The 20018-nt window shown below is 36.6% G+C and overlaps 2 protein-coding genes across 2 annotated transcripts in view; one reads left to right on the forward strand and one right to left on the reverse strand.

The window, feature by feature from the left end:
- The first annotated feature begins 2900 nt into the window (after positions 1–2900).
- Positions 2901–11906, forward strand: tmem175 (transmembrane protein 175). Its single transcript, XM_055011183.1, has 10 exons — positions 2901–3203; positions 4017–4055; positions 4180–4277; positions 4362–4413; positions 5773–5808; positions 5901–5984; positions 6320–6484; positions 6568–6646; positions 6760–6895; positions 8673–11906. The coding sequence occupies exons 1-10, from the start codon at positions 3003–3005 to the stop codon at positions 9343–9345; spliced, it is 1563 nt and encodes a 520-aa protein (XP_054867158.1). The 5' UTR covers positions 2901–3002; the 3' UTR covers positions 9346–11906.
- Positions 11907–11967: 61 nt separating this feature from the next.
- cds1 (CDP-diacylglycerol synthase (phosphatidate cytidylyltransferase) 1) overlaps positions 11968–20018 on the reverse strand; it is a 46870-nt gene continuing 38819 nt past the window's right edge. The window contains exons 12-13 of the mRNA XM_055011184.1: positions 19505–19608; positions 11968–17428 (exon numbers count right to left, since the gene is read on the reverse strand). Of these exons, the coding sequence (XP_054867159.1) occupies positions 17293–17428; positions 19505–19608 (240 nt within the window). The 3' untranslated portion in view covers positions 11968–17292. The remainder of the gene's footprint in view (positions 17429–19504; positions 19609–20018) is intronic.

The following is a 20018-nucleotide window of genomic DNA, read 5'->3' on the forward strand; positions in this document are numbered from 1 at the left end:
GCCTTGCATTACAGCATCATACACAACAATTTGGACAAGCCAAAATGACATTTGAGATCTGCAACTAATATTTTGACCAGTTAAACTGAATTGCAGAGTCTTTTTGACCAGAATGACATTATAGACATCTAGAATAAATACTGACATTGTTGATGTCCATAATCTTAAATCCATTAAGTCAAACTGAGCTATTAAAGGTTAAAACATCTTGCCATTAAATTCTGCAGTGGTTTCCCTGTTTGAATCTGTTTCAACAGCAGCTTACAGGTCAGACGGTGAGTTTTAATCACTGTTAAACTGAAGTATTAGCTGTGATCAACCCCCTGCAGCTGAAATGTGGTCACTTCCCGCTGCTAAAATCTCACTTGTTAGCCTTTAAAATGTCTACCTGATTAACCAGCTGATCCAGAGTTCTGCTACAAATGAGCCCGAGCAGAGTTGGACCTGTGGGTGTTTGGACGTCATTAGCAGAGACAGCCCAAGGAGCCGCCTCAGGCTCTGGCTGCAGCCACCGAGCCTCTGCTTGGAAAAGAAAAGGTGGGACTGAAGCCACATTCTAGACTCCAGAGTCGCCGCAGGCTCTGAACCTCCAATATATATATATATATATATATATATATATATATATATATATATATATATATATATATATATATTTGTACAAACATTTATGAAATGTAGCACAAAAACATACCAAAATATGCATAAGTACTAGTTCTAAAAATAACAGTGGTATTGCACAGAATCTTTCATGAACAGAAACACTGAGATGAGTATTAACATTGCACAGATTATTATCTATATTGCACAGATAAGTAGAAAAATAGCCATGGAGCATATGTTCAAGTATATGTAGAAAAATAGACATTGCACGGGAATGTGCACCATGTACAGAATTTATAGGGAAATGTTTCAAAAGTACTGAAATATTTATAAGATGCCAAACATTAGTGCATAGTAACAGAGAGTGGTACATAGAATTAGAAAATTTATGTAAAGAATTTACTAACTTCACTCCTTAATCCAGTAGTTTGTGCGGTTATACAGGTTTTGCAAACTCCTGCAAAGGAAGAGCTGAAAAAAAGAGTAAATATATCAGATTAAAGTGTCATGAGTGTAGATTTAAATGTGTTGAATGTGGAGGAATGAAATTCTAATCTGGGTGTGTTTATAAGACAACAGGTTGAGAAAACAGTTCCACTTGTTTACTGGTTTATAGTCTGATGTCTCCCTCTAGAGGCAGTAAAGATTCTCTAATGAAAACTCATTTTTGATCCTAATAACAGCAGAAAATCACTCTTTGTGTGTTATTAGACTTTCATTCTGCAGTTTTTCTTTCTCAGCATTCTTTGGCCTATGGAGCAAACTTGTGCGCTTTAACGTGCACACTCAGGCCTACTGACTCAGTAGAATATCAATCAACAGATCAGACTTTATTTATGTGGTGCTTTTCATACAAATGCAATGCAACACAAAGTGCTTTACAAGAATAGAAGTGGCAGAAACTTCACTATTTGAAGCACGAATGTAGGTGAAAGTAGATCCTCACGGTTTCAGTTCACCTTCCCCTCATTTGTTCCCCTAACTGCACGATTTCTATTAAAAGAAAGTTCAATAAAATCATGATCAATCTGCAAAAAAAATCATGTAAATGACTTCATATCAGGTGTAGAAATATGAAGTATCTACATCCTGTATTTGTCTGCCTTAATGTAAATAGAATGTCTCATGTGATTCATGTTTACTTACCCTTTGAATGACACTAGTTCAAAAAACAAATAGCCCTACTTCCCCCTAGTGGCAACAACACAGTTTACAACATTTCAAGTTTGTCTTTAAAGCTCCACATCTTTCCTGCAGTTCAGGGAGATGTTAAATTAAATGTTGCACCACATTCATCAAAATTCCTGCTTCAGATTTCTGATTCTGGTATTCTTTGTAGTAAATTCAGAGTAAACTGTTAAATCTGTTTTGCTTTTTTTGTCAGCAAAGATATTAGACAGAGAGCAAAATAGATTATTCAGAGGTCTCACTATGCAGGATTTTCCAGAAACAGGAAGCTCTCCCCTCAAGAATGACTTGCTTGTTTTGGTATTCTGCACTTGAAACATGAGGATTACATAAATAATATATTTTAAATAAGTTACTGATAAAGATTAACTTATAAGTCAGATTAATATCTAATGTACAAACATGCTATACTGCCAATTTTATTTAAGGCACAGGGAAGTCGGCTGTCTGCCTTGACCAGTTGGGGTGAGGCTGAAGGAATAAAACAAAGGTGATAATCAGTTACAACAGTCAAAAAAAAAAATATTGGTAAAAATGAACCTAACAAATTGAAACAAGTTGATTAAAACCCCCTAGTGTTATCAAAAATGTGATTTTATTTTTATTTGAGGCACAGGAAGGTCAGCTGTCTTCCTCAACCAGTCGAGGTGAGGTTAAAGGAGAAAAATAAAGGCAATAATCAATTACACTAGTCAAAAAAAATTACACAGAATAAAAAAGGAAGAATTGTTAATATAATATCTAATATAGTATCACTACTATACTATTTTTATTTAGGGCACAGGGAGGTCGGCTGTCTCCCTCAACCAGTCCGGGTGAGGTTAAAGGAGTAAATCATAGGCAATAATCAAAATTACACCAGTCAAAATTAAAAAAAAAAAAAAAAGAAAGTGTCATAAATTGACCTAATGAAATTACGTCAGTCAAAATAACAAAAAATAAATATTTCTACAGAATAAAAAACAAAGGATTTTTTAAAAAATAATTAAAATAAATTTGCCTGTTAAATAATCGACCCATAAATCGGGATCAGTTTTTTTTACCCACCGAGCGGCTCCTCCTGTTTAATAAACGATCTCTGGTGGAAGCAGGAAGCAGCGGGCCTCTGCTCTCTCTGTCCCCGCCCTCCGTCAGCTGTCAGTCGGCCGCCTGCAGACACTTCGCCCCGCCGCCTCCATGGTTCCCTCCGCGGTCCTGTAGCTTCCTCCGACATGGGGGACAACGACGACATCATCGAGCACCACGTCGAGGAGGAGATGGAGAAGAAAAGCGGCCGCAGCCACGCAGCGTCCTCCTCCTTCCTGCTGGAGTCCGTCGGTCCGTCCGACCGGGAGGCCCATAGCGGCACCCAGTCCTCCCACAGACTGCTGGCCTACAGCGACGCCCTCATCTCCATCATCGCCACCGTCATGGTGAGAATTCAGCAAGAAATCTCAATTATAGCGTCAGTGAGGACCAGCACGAGTCAGACTGCAGGAGTGGTGAGAAATTATCAGCGTAGAGCCACCAGTAGTGTCATAACATTATAATAAACCTTATTTATAGGGCAGTTTTCTTATCAAAAATCTAAATTATAACCAGACTACACAGATAAAATGAGAATAAAGCCAGCGGGACACCAAGACATTAACTGGTAGAATATGTAAATAAACTGTACCGTTCTTGAAAGTTTTTTTTTTTTTTTTTTTTTTTTGCTTTTCAGCATTGTATTAGGCTTTTTAAAGATTTGTTTCTTTATTTTACAAGAATTTACAATTTATTTATGTTATTTTATTATTATCTAATGTTACAATGTTACAAACACATCATTCCTACATTGAAGCACGGTGGTGGCAGCATCATGATGTGAAGCACGGTGGTGGCAGCATCATGATGTGAAGCACGGTGGTGGCAGCATCATGGTGTGAAGCACGGTGGAGGCAGCATCATGGTGTGAAGCACGGTGGTGGCAGCATCATGATGTAGAGCATGGTGGTGGCAGCATCATGATGTGAAGCACGGTGGTGGCAGCATCATGATGTGAAGCACGGTGGTGGCAGCATCATGATGTGAAGCACAGTGGTGGCAGCATCATGATGTAGAGCATGGTGGAGGCAGCATCATACATGACTTTTATTTAATAATTCTGATGATGATTATTCTAGAAATCATGTAGTTTTTTAATGAAACTGTATCAGATCATCAAATAACGATGTTTGACTCGATATTTCTCCTTTTGTTTACAGATTTTACCCGTCGCTCACACCAAAGTGGAGGATAACGAGGTACAGTTTGCCATCTAAAAACCTTAACAAACGTCAGTAAAACTACATGAATATTAACTAACGTGTCTTTGTGATGCTGTTAATGTTTGCTTTACTGTCGCTCTAAAACGTTGTTTCTCTGCAGGAGTTGAGGCAAAGCGTTCAGCTTCTGCTCACTACAAAGATCGCTGTTTACTTGATGACATTCCTCATTGTGAGTGTTGCTTGGGCCGCTCATATCAGGTGATTATCATCATCATTATTATTATAGTAGTATATGATCTGTGTTGCTTTTACTGCAGATTCTCATTCTTGTTTAATTTTCAGATTATTTCAGGTGATTGTGCGTATCGATGACTGTCTCGCTCTGCTGAACCTCGTAAGTACAGAATCAGTTTTGATATTGTGTTGATTAAAGTCTGTTTCCAAGGTAACTTTTAGTATTTAATATTAACCCATAAAGTGGGTTTCTGTGTCAGGATATTCTGAGATGCTACATTCTTCTGCTCGACCATCTCTGATTTGCTTGAAACTTTAAAAACATAAACTATTGATGTTTAAAATTATATCTTTAAAAGTTTAGATTCGTATATCAAGTATTCTTTGAGATATTAAAAAATAACAGCAAATTGTCCATTGCTTTTTTGCACACTAAAATTTTTGCTCAAATTCAAGCTAACATTTCTTATATATATTTTTTCTTATATTTATTTTTTATATATATATATATATATATATATATATATATATATATATATATATATATATATATATATATATATATATATATATATAAAAACATTAGGGTCAAGCAGAAATTTCTCTAATTTGATGATTTGAAATGTTATTTTTGATTTTACCTTTTTTTTCATACAAAGATATTAGTCTTTTCTTGAATTGCTTTTAATAAACATGCTTGTACCTTGTGTCTGTATAAATATATGTATATTTTTAATGGAAGACAACATCCAAAATACACATTTAAATGCTTATTTATTAAATGCTTATTTATCTGATTTGGTTAAATAGAGTCATCCAAAATTACTAAATCTTTCTCAAAACTGACTCCAGATTCATCCAAAATAACTAAAACCTACTAAAAGTAACTCCAGAGTCATCCAAAATGACAAAAACCTTCTAAAAAAATGACTCCAGGCTTGTCCAAAATGTCTAAAACCTTCTAAAAAATTACTCCAGACTTGTCCAAAATAACTTAAAGCTTTTAAAAAATGACTCTTGACTCGTCCAAAATGACTAAAACCTTTTAAAAAACTGACTCGAGTCGTCCAAAATGACTAAAACCTTTTAAAAAACTGACTCCAGAGTTGTCCAAAATGACTAAAACACTGTCTAAAAGGGTAAGAATGGTAAAACTGACTCATAAATTGCTCTGAATGACTCACAAATTGTCTTCAATGACTCAAAAAACAGGGTTGCACCAAACTCTACTATTTTTTTGTCAAATTTTAGTGGTAAGAATGGTCCAAAATGAATGTTTTTTTATTTGTATCGTCTGTGATCAGCTGTTAAACTTCTCAGCTCGCATGACAAAAGCCGAAGAAAGACTTAAAGCTGGATGTATGAGACCTGCATGTGAATATACATCATATAAACCAGTCTATGTATGATGGTAACCAGAGAAAAGTGTACTTCAGGACTGCTTCTGTTTGTATATTTCACTCTTGAATGAACATTTCCTTCTCTCTAACGTGAAGTTCTGCTTTCGGTTCTATTTCAGGCCTGCATGATGCTGATAACCTTCCTGCCGTACACGGTGAGTATGACGCACTGCAGCTGCTAATCCACCCTGATAAAGCTTTAGTTTACTGACATCATTTAAACTGTAAAACGTGCTTTTCTTTGCAGTTTTCTTTAATGGCGACCTTCACTGAGAACGTCCTCGGGATTTTACTGTTTTGTGGTTGTGTGATGGTGATCGGCGTCATTCAGGTGAGACGGTTCCAAGGTTTTATTCCTACATTCACTGATCAGGCATAACATTCTGACCACTAACAGGTGAAGTGAATAACACCGATTATTTGGTAGTGGGTTGGATATATGTTATGCAGCAAATAAACACTTTATCCTCAAAGTTGCTGACACCTGTGCACCGCTAAAATTCAACAATGAGCATCAGAACTGGACCAGGAAAAATGGGACCAACACAGTATTAGACAGCTGGTCATAATGTTACGTCTGATCGGTGTATGCCTGTAGTTTGGTTACATTTCATGTCCTTCTGTTCCTTTTTAACATTCTAATCATGTGTTTTTTTGTACCTTTAGTCGCTGATCGTGTTGTACGCCTTCAGTCGGCCCTTCCTGCTCAACGAACAGATCCAGATCTCAGAGAATCAGAACTACTACAAACACCACATCCTCCAAGTCATCATGAGGGTTCCCATCATGTGCTTCTTCGCCAGCATCTTCTCCTTCATCTTCTTCCAGCTGGTTGGTTTGGTTTCTGTCCTGTATTTAAATATTCTGATCTCTGAATCTCTTCTGCCTGCTAACATTCTCACTTTCCTCTCCAGTCCTATGTTCTCTTGGCCATCATCATCTTCCTGCCCTACATCTCGCAGTGTTTGAAGTGGTGTCGCAGCAAAGCCATCGGTAAGCACCGGATTTTACAGGAACTTGGCAAATATTTGCTCAGCTGTGGCCGCATGTATTTAATTTATCTGTGCCTTGTCTTATTTAAACATGAATCAAATCCTCTGCATCAGGTCAAGTGGAGGATACTCCAGACTCCATGTTGTTTTACACGTACCTGCCCAACGAACCCCTCAGCAAAGACCGGGTGGAGGCTTTCAGTGATGGAGTTTACGCCATCGTAGCGACGCTCCTCATCCTGGACATATGGTTTGTTCCACTTCGTTTACCTGTTTTTGACCCAGTAGATTTTGTTGGATTTCCAGCAGGTCTGAATCTATAAAAGGACCAAAAATGCACGATTACTAATTGTGATGAAGATGCCTGTTTTAGCAACAGACAGTCGTGAACAAAAGTTAACATACATTTGTAAAGACCATGTATATCTGGACAGTCTTGGGTTTCCAATGACTCTTGTAACTCTACATTTTCTGGGATGGAATGATTGAAAGTCTGTGCCCCAAAAAAATCTCGAATGTTGGTTCTTTTATAGGTTTATTAAACAAAATATAATAATAAAATATATATAACTATATAAAACAAAATTTGCTGGGTCAAAAATAGGCATACGTCAACTCAAATGATCAGTTTCGGTGATGTAGAAAGTCGTATTAAACAAATGTTCTTTGTGGCAGGGCCTCTTAACCTCTTGTGAGTGATTACATTTGACTACAGCTGCTGATAAACGTATTAAATCACGACTGGTTACAGCTATATTTAAACAAATATTAGCATTGCTGTACGTATATTTTTGACCCGTCAGATTTTGTTAGATTTCCAGAAGACCTATAATAAATCTACAAAAGAACCAAAATAGTTTTTTGGTGACTAAGATCCATGTGTTTTAACAAATCCATTATTAAAAAATGTTGGAATTATAGCAATCTCAAGACTGCCATGATACATTTGTAAAGACCATGTATTTTTACCATCACTCTTAATTTTCTGTGATGGAATCACTGAAACATGTCTTGGGGACTAAAAAAAGACCATGAATTTTGATTATTTCATAGATTTATTATAGATCTTTGGGAATGACATTTTTTGACAAAATCCGCTGAGTCAAAAATATACAACTTAAATTCTTAGTTTTGGGGATGTAGAAAGCTGTGTTCACCAAATTTTCTTTGTGGCATGACCTCTTAACTTCTTGTGAGTGATTATGATTGACTACAGCTGCTGACTCCTCTGAGACGATTTCAATGGAGCTCATTTGATAAACTCATTAGACTCAGAAATCACAATCGACATCGACAGATGTTAGCATTGCTATATGTATATTTTTGGCCCAGAAGATTTTGTTGTACTTAGAGAAGACCTATAATAAATCTTTAAAAGAACCAAAAACAAAGACGCATGCGTTTCAACATTTCCAAGGTTTTTGGAATCATTGGAAACTCAAATCTGCCATGATTTTCTGTGTGAACAACATTTACATACACTGGTTTAGACCATATGTATCATAGTAGTCTTCGGGAAATTTTACAAAAATATGCTAATATTTGGTTAAACGTCCTTTGGCCATTTTCACCTCAACTAGGCACTTTTGGTAGCTGTCCACAAGCTTTTGGTCCTGTCTTTGACCACTATGCTTGACAGAATTTGTACAGTTAAACGAAATTAGTTTCCTCATCACATTCTACAGGTTCTTGATGGGGTTTAAGTCAGGACAAGTTTATGTATACTTTGGTTCAGGACAGCTTTTTTAGCAACATGTTGTAAAAGCTCAGTCGTCTTTAACACAAACCGTTGGATTATGCTCATTTTGTCGTTTCTTATTATAGAATAGCATTACTTTTTAACCAACAACTGAATAAGGAAAGTATGGTTTTACCTTGCTGCAGTCCAAACATATCTACAAGGTAAAACCATACTTTCCTTATTCAGTTGTCAGTTAAAAAGTAACGCTGTTCTTTAACACAAACTATTACGCAGATTAAATGTGGTTAATAAGTTAAGAAGTACTTTTCTGGTTCCTTTCTTGCAGCGAGGACAACGTTCCCGACCCGACAGTCGTCCAGAAGCAGTTCGGCGGCAGCCTGATCGCGGCCCTGCAGGTCTACGGCCCGGAGTATCTCGCCTACTTCGGCTCGTTCGCCACCGTCGGCCTCCTCTGGTTCGTCCATCACTCGCTCTTCCTCCACGTCACCAAGACGACGCGCTTCATGGGCCTCCTCAACACCTTCTCGCTGGCGTTCGTCGGAGGCTTGCCGCTAGCCTACCAGCTAACGCACGAGTTCCCGCGCAACTCCCGCAACGAGCTGGAGGCCATCCAGATCAGCTGCGTGATCGTTTTCTTCGCGGGAATATTTCAACTGGCCATCTGGGTGGTGGCGCTTTACAACCAGCAGGAGACGCTGCATCCTTACGTACGGTATGGCGGACGCGAGCACGAGTTCATGCTGGCTAAGCTAGCCCTGTACCCGTGCGTAGCTTTGGGGACGTTCTTCCTCACGTGCATTTTGAGTAAATTTAGCGCTCCAATTTTCCACCTGATGGAAATCACGGTGCCTTTTGCTTTTCTGGTGTTGAGGATCTTAGTGCGCATCGGACTCGCGTTGCTGAGGCTGATTTTCTGCCCTGACAGGCCCGATCCGAGGACGGTCGTAGAGGAGGAAGGTGACGAAACAAGAGTGCCATTTAATGCTCTAGTTACTTAGCTAGCTTAATGGGAAGTCGCCACAGAAAATGAAGATGAAGTGACAGATAAGAGTTACTGCTTAGGTTTTACCTCTCATCAGGAGAACGTTGGGGTTGAAATCGGGAACAAAATCGGAGGCGGTTTGTTGTTTAGTTCAACGTCTCGAGTGGGAACTGGTGCAAACGGGATTAGATGTGACCGTCCATGTCGAAGGAGAAGTCTAGATCCTGTAAAAGTGAAGAAAGCTGTAGTGATACTGAAAGCTAAAGTCTACTGATTCATTCTGTTTTCTAAACAGTAACATGAAGACCAAGCTAATACTAGTTTGATCACTTTTTGCCGGCTTTCACTGAGATCAGCCTCTCAACACTCTTTTTGTGCAAAGTACAGTCCATCCAGCTGCCGTGGGTTTAATCCAGCCTTTATTCTTTAAATTTTTTTTTTAAACCTTCTAATTACATTCGGACACATTTAGCTGCAGAAAGTTCTGCATAATTGCCGACGATGGGATAACCCTAACCCTCAAGCACAAACAGGCAAGGGTTTAAGTCTGGGCACTTTAAACTTTGTACTGGTAAGAAAGGGCCATAAACTTTGAAACTGCACTATTTGAAAGTGTTTTGAGTTAGATATGTGTGTGTGATAGCTACAGGAATGTACTCATCTCAGTGTCGCATCATATTTAAATACTAAAGGAAGACTGTCAATCCCTCCTGAAACTGTACATGCTAACTTAGTAAAGGATTGTGAGAGGCTGTTTCACATTTTGTTTCCAAAATACTGACGTCAGGCTTTCTTGAAAATTCAGGATCTGCAGTTATAAAACACAAGAAGAAGTCCTGATTAAGTGGAGAAGTTTGTGGAAAGAAAAACATGTTGTAGTATGTTTCTCCAGAAGGGGTCGCTGTTGTTTCTGTTAAATAATCTTGAGGCACATGCATCTTTTTAATGTAGGGATGCACGACATTGGATTTTTGCCTATATTTGATATACTAATAAATATTTATAGATAACATCAGGTCTCTCCTGTAGTGGATTTAACTAAATATTATGCTTGTGAGTCAATCCAGGATTGGAGGACATTTGTTTGAAAAATAAACCTTCTCTTTTACAGTTTTCTGCTCCATATTCATCAATAGTAAGTAATAACCTATCAAAGGCTTGATTGGCTCAGCTTCCATATCAGTGGTACCATTTTTATTCCATGTTTTCTGTGTTGTTTGCTAACCCTACTCTAATCACAGTAACAGGGATGCTAATCCATGCTAATGTGATCTTTTTCTCAGCAGTAGAAGCTAGATATTTAGCTGCTGTTACTGCTGACCAAGAGGACAAACTGACTGATGGAAAACAGTCAAAAGAATTAGTCTGATCCTGATAATATGAGCTGGAGTGAGACGTTCAGTCAAGGCTGACAATGTTTTCTTCTTCTACCAGCTAACAAGGTTATCCTAACATGTTGTGGGACACATGCATGATAATTATTATATAAAGTGTTATGCTGATTAAAAAAAAGTTCCCACAATTACAAGAGACATCAATGAAAAACATAATACCAAAGAAATGAGATTTAAATTTCATTTTAACTGTTCCATTTGAGATTCAGTTTGGTCATCGGGGGGACAAGAGAAAAATGGCATTTTAGGAGGAACTCCAGACTTATTTGGTAGATTTGGTCTCAGGGCAAGTACATTTCCACAACAACTGCATGTTTTAGTATTTTGTACATGGATTATTTGAAATTTGATGTAAAATGTCCTCTAATTCTGGAATGACCTTTATTCCTACAGTGTGGACCCACTAGCAGATACTTTTCAAACTTCAAAATGTGCAAAAAACAGTATAAACAGTGCAACTTACCTGCAAAATGATTCATATTTAATTTATGTAACGTGCAAATTTTTATCTACTTATGCCAATATTACATTTTAAAGCCAGTATAATCGTGCAGCCTTACTTTAATCATGATGTAAACATATTTGCATTTAAATACTGACATAAATATGACATGCACTTTATTGAAAACCTGCCCGAGGATTATACTGACAAGGATGAATTAATTGTTATATTTTTTAAGATTAGGAGCAAAAAAAATACTCAGCTGGCGCTGAATGTGGGCATTTTGACTCTTTGTTTTGTCATTTTACTTTTAAACTGCATAAAATCTGGTTTATTTTGTGTATTTTATAATCTGTTGTGATCTGTTCTCATGTTTAATAGATGAGGAAAGAATCAGAAGAATGAATGCCATGAATTTGTTTACTCACCAAATGTTCTTAGACATTATGACCCAAAATGAGCAACTATATTTATATATTACACATCAGAAAACACCATTTTTACGGTTTCTTTGTGAGCAAATATTCCTTCGTGTGTCGTCTTCATTCCTTCAACATGTTTATCGAGGAAAGAGGAGTCGGTGGTGAATATCTGAGGCGCTCTTAATGCTTAAATGTCTGAAAACATCGGTGAAAATGCTGCATTTCCTCTTTCACGCTCTGCAAAACCTATTTTTAAAATGTCAAAAATTGTCAAGCTTTGTTATGTGAATAAATCTGCAGTTGGTCCTTTAATGTCAAACTCAATCTCCTGCTTGGTTATTTTCCAAAAACACAAGAAAACACAAACACACAGGAGACAATTTAAAGAAAAAAACAAACTTTATTCACCTCTGTAGAATAAACATCTCCACCATATCCCCACCCACATATCTGTATGTTTTATACATGACTTGGTTTTTGCCCCTAATATTAACAGCTTCAGGAGAATCTTGAATCTTACCCACTCCAAGAAAAGCTAAAAGGTTCTCATTAGAAAACAGTTCTGCTCAAAGCAAATCAAACTAAATATACACAAGATGATAAATTAAAAAGACACCTGGGCTGCTAAAAACTACCTGTTCTCTTTGTTATATTCACATTTCTGTCTCATCTTTAGAACTTGGGTAAAAATATAAGATTGCACACGTAATAACTTAGATCTCATTTGAACTACAACTGGAATCTTGAGTGTACCGATAGAATAATGTGTGTTTTAATCATGATAATTGACTAATTGGTGCATTTAAATGATTCAGTTTAAATAGAAAGATGTGAAAGTTCCCAATTAAGAGTGTTAAATAGTGATAACTCGAATTATTTAGTGATTTCAGATTCTCGTGTGAAGATTTGCTGTTTTTCTTTATATCGATATAAACTGGATTTTAATTGCTTGGACTGACATTTTCTGACATTTAACAGCCAAAAATAAACAGAGAAGTAAAAAATAATTTCAGTTTAAGGGAAAATCAGGAATACTTTAAAAAAAAAAAAAAATAAAGACACTTTAGACATCTAGTACCAATATAATAATGTGTTTTAATCATAATAATTGACTAATTGGTGCATTTAAGTGATTAGATTTACCCAGAAAGGTGTGAAAGTTGCTAATTAAGAGTGTTAAATAGAGATAACTCCAATTATTTACTGATTTTAGCTTCTCAAGTGTGAAGATTTGCTGTTTTTCTTGCTTTCTATCAATATAAACTGAATTATTTTAGGTTTGGACTCAGAATTTTCTGAAATTAAAACAAAAAAATACCCCAGAAGACACTTTTGAAATCGAGAACCCATGGAATAATGTGTCTTAATTATAATAACTGATTATTTGATGCATTTAAGTGATTAAATTTACCCAGAAATACTTGAAAGCTGAGAAAGAAGAATTAAACTTTGCTAAAAACAATAATGATTTACTGACTCCAGCTTCAGAAGTGTGAAGATTTGCTGTTTTTCTCTGCTTTATATTGACATAAACTGGATTTTAATTGCTTGGACTCACATTTTCTGACATTTTATAGCCAAAAATAAACAGACAAATCAAAAATACTAAAAATTTAAGGGATTTTTAAATTAGAAAAGCCAGAATAAAAGTCTTTTAAAAAAAAAAAATAGACACTTTAGACATCTAGTACCAATGGAAAAATGTGTCTTAAAAATGTGTCTTAATTATGATAATTGATTAATTGGAGCATTTAAGTGATTCATTTTAAATAGATGTGAAAGTTTCCAATTAAGAGTGTTAAATAGTGGTAACTCGAATTATTTAGTGATTTTAGCTTCTCAAGTGTGAGGATTTGCTGTTTTTCTTTGCTTTATATCAATATGAACTGAATTTGAATTGCTTGAATTCACACTTTCTGACATTTTACAGCCAAAAATAAACAGACAAATCAAAAATAATTAAAATTTAAGGTAAAAATCAAGAATAAAATTCAATTTATTTTCATAACTACACTTTAAACATCTAGTACCCAAGGAATAATCCGTGTTTTAATTCTGCTAATTGATTAATTGATGCATTTAAGTGATTAAATTTACATAAAATCGTATGAAAGCTGCTAATTAAGAGTTAAAACTCATTAATAAACCAAATTATTCGCTGATTTCAGCTTCTCAAGTGTGAAGATTTGCTGTTTTTCTTTGCTTTATATCATCAAAAACTGGATTTGAATTGCCTGGATTCACACTTTGACATTTTACAGCAAACAATAATAAAATAATTTAAAGGATTTTAAAATGGAAACTGAGCACTAAAAGTCTAATTTAAGTCTTTTTTAGACACTATAGACCTCTAGTATTGATTTAACACACACAAAAAAGTAAATAATCCTTTTCTCCATGTTTGAAACTACATCTTTAGAGTATAAACTGTTTTTTTTTGTGTGTGTTTAATTATTCCTGGTACACTCCAAACTCCAGATAAAACCGTTTTAACCAGTTTAAATAATTTGGTTTTGATTTTTGATTCGTGTTTTTGGTCAGATTGCTTTAATATCAACTCGTTTTGATTCCTATTCTTCAGTATTAATGCTGGACAGCTGCCTACAGAGACGCCTGTAAAGCATTAAAGTGTGTTTTTATTAGTGATCGGGGTTTAGTTGGATTCTTACAGTACAACACAGCTGGTCCCGAAAATCCCCCCCCAGCAAAAACAAGCTAAAATATACGTTTAAATAGAAGAAACTGGACAAAAATAAATTAAATTATCCTCCCACCAACAGCTGGATGATGTGAAACGGACCTGCAGATGTTCAGTCTGCAGCCTGGGTCCAAACTTTCACTCTGTTCTGTTTTTTTTCTTTTTCAAACAAACAGAGGAAGTGTGGAAGTTTCTCAGCAGGAAATCAGTGTTGATCAGACAGAGCTTTGGTAAACATTCCTCGCTGAACAGATCGGAGAATTTCGTCGCAGCCTCGTAACAATCGTCCGATTCGTCAGAAATGCCGGCAGATTTAAAATTCTCCGCTGTAAGATGCGATGTTGCTCATAAAACCTCCCGTTAGAAGAGTTTTTCTCCCCTTAAACTTGTGTAAATACAGTAAAAGACTGTATTCTAATCTGCCGTTATCACCGATAACAAACTACATTCAGAACTTAATCATTTAACAGTGATTTAATGTGTAAGAACATTTAAAGAGTCCTCAGGAAGAAGCCGATAACAGTGCAACTAAAATCATCAGTTAAATCGAGTAAAATTTAAGTTAAATTTTTTCCTTCTTTCTCACAAGAGTAAAATAAAAACCACTCTCATTTAAGCACATTTAGCCTGAAGTTCTACCTGTAAAGCTCATAGATTAACATGTATAAAGTTTGTTTAATCTGTAAACGAAAACAGAGACGTATAGTTTGCAGTTTAAGACGTGGTTTAACCAACTATTTATGTGCACAGAAAGATAATTATTTCCAAAAGACCATCTGTGCTCTCACAAACCGTGTTTACAGATGTTTGCCAAGTGAATTTTGAATTGCTGCAAATTTGAGGAAAAAAATTACATGGACTCTCAAAGATTTGCAGACATAATTTAATTCATGTCACCTGAATCAACCCTTAAATACTCTGAAACACTGACTTTGGGTGTGATCATGTTATTTTATCATGGATAGACTTTTGCTTTCAGAAGTTTAAGGAGAAAGTTTTTGTTAGCTAGCAGCTCGTCTAAACATTTTCCTCAGCAAAACAGTTTGATAACAGACTTTAGTGCGTTTATGTACCAATTATCCACACAAGCCACCTTTCCATATAATCATCAAGTGAATTTGAAGCAGTTTTGTGTTTTAGTTACGATAATTGACTAATTGATGCATTTAGGTGGTTACATTTACACAGAAAGATAGGAAATTTCCCAATTAAGAGGGATAAATTTTGGTAACTCAAATTATTTAGTGATTTCAGCTTCTCAAGTGTTTCCATGTCTCCTAGAGATGTACAGAACGAAAAAAAGGGCAAAGAGTTGAGGCAAATGTTGGCTACATCAGATCTTATTTATAAAAAGCTATTTCCATCTCCCATGAAGCTCATTAACTCTTTATTTGAAAAAGTCACAAACTACCGTAAGCATTTGTGAAAACATTTTTGCTAAATTGAGGGCATTGTTTTCAATTTTTAAGTGTTTCTATTAACTTTTCTTAATGTAATACTTCAAATTCTGCATCTTTTTCAAACCACAGAAGTTGACTCCACTGATTTTCCACCAATTTAATAAAAGTTTACAATATAATCTCCAACTTAGACTCCTCAGAGTTTTACTTTAAATAAAAATGAAGGAATTCTGATTCTGATTTTCCAGAGATATCACGGTGGAACTTTGATCTCAAGCACATAAAGATCAGAGAAGATGGAAGACACCAAGTTAGAAAATGTAAATTGCGGTTATTTACATTCCAGTGCAGCATCCATGTCCCTATATGAGCTTTACAGGTAGATTTTAAAACTTTTCTAGGACTTATTCCAGCTACTTTCCTCTGCTTTTTGTCTTTATGCTAAGCTAACTTCATCTCTGTGCTTCACATACAAACATGAGAGTGGTATTTATCTCATCTACCTCCCAGAAAGAAAACCAACGAGCACATTTCCAACACTTGTTCCTTTAAGTTCTCTCCTTTTTTTTTTACAATCTCTAATAAAACCTCACCCAGAACACCCTCTAAAATAAGCAGCAACCTCAGATCAAATGTACATCGCTACCCGTTAAAAATCTAATCTGCTCATGCTAAAGGCTACAAATGATCTTTTAGTTTTTTTTGCATATCATTTCTCATAGCTTAAAAGTGGTTTTTTTTGTTTGTTTTGTTTTCCGCAGCAGGTCACGTAAGTAGTTATATATTAGTTATTTGTTCAGCTAAATACTCTCAATATATATTTATGTACAATACATTAATTCAAGTGTCGAGTGCGCAGACGACGCTCTACTCTCTGCGTTAACATGCCTGCAGTCAGTCGACTTCGACTAAATATTGTGCGAGTTACTTTGATTTTGAACCCCTAGAAGCTAAAAGTTGACGTGGTGGATAAACATGGCTTCGGTTAGCTGTACACAGGACTCACGCTCATGCTACATGCTGTCAGGTTAAGTCTAGAAAACAGAGTGGAACAAACCCGCTGCATCATTACGTCACCAAACCTGGGAGACGACTCTCCACAGTCTGTTTGCTGTAGCTCAGGTCCATGTGCCCAAACACTCTGGGCCCAGTTTATGCTGGTAGAAGCTTCTTAAATGTTGTTTTTTTTTCTCTTTTCAGCTAAAATCAGTGCAATATTTGCCGTCCACAGTGAAGCTGCACATCCACCATCCGCCTGCTGAGGAAACCGTGTGCTTTAGAGTCACTTCTGTTCACTGATCTTCAGTTTTTTAGGATGGGGATTATAGCAGCTTCACGTTTTCATTTTGTGGTTTTTTTTTTTCTTCTTTTTTTTCCCCCTCAGGTCCAAAGTGGTGATTTTGAAGCTGGTTGGAAGTTGAATAAAGCGCCAACAGGATGAGGATGGATGCTCCGACGGAGGCCTGGGATCGCGCAGCGTACAGCCAAGCTGCGTGTGTGCGTCAGTGTGTGTCTATGTGTGTGTGTACATGCTTACACAAACTTTCAAAACCACCTCCGACACTCTCCGGTCGTCGCCGCCGTCATCCCGTGAAGCCGGCGGCGCCTCACTTGGCCTGGGTGTCGGCGGGAGGCAGCATCCCTCGGTCTCTCAGGTGGGAGTGCAGAGTGTGGAAGATGCTGAGCTGCTGTTCAGGCTGAAGCATCAGAAGCTGCTGCAGAACTTTGCTGGGGTTTGGTCCTCTGCAAGAAAAACGTTCAGAACGGTTAAAAATGTTAAAGTGAGATGTAACTTCCATTTTTCAACTCTAAAAATACAAATTAGCATTTAAAAACCGCACAACAGGTGGAAAATAGTGTTTTTTTCAGGTTGAGAGTTTGCCTTTAGGAATTGATAAGCAAAATAAGTTTTTGATTATCCAGTTATTAAAAATTTGGAACTGCTTCCAATTTAGAATGGGGCTTTATCATCCATTTTCACTTTTTAAAATCACTGATAGACAGAATATAACATCAATAATGTAGGTGTTGTCTAGGTGTTGGGTGAAAAAGTGCACATAAAATCTTATCATCCTAGAAACCTACAAAAATTCAGTTTTGCAACATAGCAACAAGGTGAATTTAAACTCAAACCGAGACCCTTTTGTCTACCTATCCAACCAGTTTTGGTGCTTAAACTTAACCAAACACTGACTGAAAATCCAAGTAAACACAGGGAGTGAAAGCAAAAATAAAAGACGCACACTACTGTTCAAAAGTTTGGGCTCACCCAGACAATTCCATGTTTTCCATGAAAACTCACACTTTTATCCATGTGCTAACATAACTGCACAAGGGTTTTCTAATCATCAATGAGCCTTTCAACACCATTAGCTAACACAATGTAGCATTAGAACACATGAGTGATGGTTGCTGGAAATGTTCCTCTGTACCTCTATGGAGATATTCCATTAAAAATCAGCTGTTTCCTGCTAGAATAGTCATTTACCACATTAACAATGTCTACACTGGATTTATAATTTATTTAATGTTATCTTCATTGAAAAAAAATGCTTCTCTTTCAAAAATAAGGACATTTCTACGTGACCTCAAACTTTTGAGTAGCAGTATATATATTGAAAAATATTGAGAAGCTCTTACGGACCAAGAGAATCCAGGAACCATGACACAAAAGAAGCCATGAAAGTTGAGTTACGTGACATACATTAGTTTCCTTACTTTTCTTAAATCTAACATGTATGAGCTACTGGATAAATTGAACTTCTCCAAGGGGATGAACAAATCTTTATTTGTCATTGAGAAACGTACAACAACTATGTATGCAAACCTAATCAAATGTAAACAGTAAAGTGAAATCGGTTAGGTACATAAATGTACACAAGAAAAAAATGCTACTAAGTTAACTTTAAAAAGATTATTTAAAAGGAGAAGGAAAGATTCAAAAAAGGAAAAGAAAAAAATCCATCTAGACAAGGGACAACTTTCTCATTTCGTTGCATCAGCAGCAACATGCAGCATTACCTCCATCATCTCCAACGAGGAATGCAAACTATGAACAACTCCCTTAGTGGGCAGTGTAATCAATCAATAACAGATTAATTGATTGATCCCATATGCTGATAGAGCTGTCACTGACAACAGGAACAGTGTTTGTTATTAGTGTACAATGGCATGTATCTCTAGGCCGTCTTAGCAGATAGTACTATCTTAGTAGAGAATGGCACATTTTCAATATGTAAGCTCCCGCAGGTAGTCATAAACTGTCACATAAGTCTATGTCATGGTGCCTGCTGCTAGCTAAACCCCCACAATGCTCTCTGTTTGTCCACTTGAATCTGCCAACCTGAATGATAAATCCAGTGTAGGCATAGTTAATGTGGTAAATGACTATTCTAGCTGGAAACAGCTGATTTTTAATGGAATATCTCCATAGGGGTACAGAGGAACATTTCCAGCAACCATCACTCCTGTGTTCTAATGCTACATTGTGTTAGCTAATGGTGTTGAAAGGCTCATTGATGATTAGAAAACCCTTGTAGCAGTTATGTTAGCACATGGATAAAAGTGTGAGTTTTCATGAAAAACATGAAATTGTCTGAGTGACCCCAAACTTTTGAACGGTAGTGCACATAAGTACTGTACCTAAAAATGTGTTGCTGTCATCATTATACTGCAAAAATACCATGATAGTCCACTCTTTTCTAAAATTGTTGTGTTTCTAAGTTCATTCAAAGCTTTAGAGGAGCTGATGCACAAACAGAATTTGTGATTTCACTATTCATCATGTCTATCTGAGCTTTTCATCTTTATTTTTCTTACCTGATGAAGCTGGCTATGTAGACGTGTGTGAACGTGGCCATCAGGTACTGACAGTCGAATCGGTCCATGATGCCGCCGTGACCCGGGATGGTGCTGGCAAAGTCCTGAAGGAGAGAAGAAACCAGGATTTAATGACACCTGAGCTCAAATACCTAAAATTAATAAGTGTTTTATTGTAGAATTATGATGTGATGTTGTCCCTCTTTAAAAAGTACAGACTGCCATTCATGATATTTTCACTAAAATGTACTGAAGTGCATTTTTTGGGTTTATTTTTGGTGTTTCAGTGCTGCATTTTCCAAAGATAATGCTGTCAAACGTCACTAGGTGGAGACATGCTACAAAGGCAAGTCAGCAAAACTCAGACTTCACAAACATTAAGTGGCTGAGCTGTTTGAGAAATTGCTTTTCCCAGCAGAGAGAACACGATGATGAAGCCCGGCTGACAGTAGCGGTGCCGCTCGGTGGCCGCCGGTATTTCTTTTTTAACCTCGACAGCCTGCACTGATAAAAA

Source organism: Amphiprion ocellaris, chromosome 6, assembly GCF_022539595.1.
Source record: "Amphiprion ocellaris isolate individual 3 ecotype Okinawa chromosome 6, ASM2253959v1, whole genome shotgun sequence".
NCBI classification, from domain to species: Eukaryota; Metazoa; Chordata; class Actinopteri; family Pomacentridae; genus Amphiprion; species Amphiprion ocellaris.

Bases quoted from the DNA above. Each gene is read 5' to 3' on its own strand.
- tmem175 (XM_055011183.1), top strand. From the start codon at position 3,003: ATGGGGGACAACGACGACATCATCGAGCACCACGTCGAGGAGGAGATG. The intron at 4,278-4,361 runs GTGATTATCATC...TTTAATTTTCAG, and splicing joins GCTTGGGCCGCTCATATCAG to ATTATTTCAGGTGATTGTGC. The intron at 5,985-6,319 runs GTGAGACGGTTC...TTGTACCTTTAG, and splicing joins TGGTGATCGGCGTCATTCAG to TCGCTGATCGTGTTGTACGC.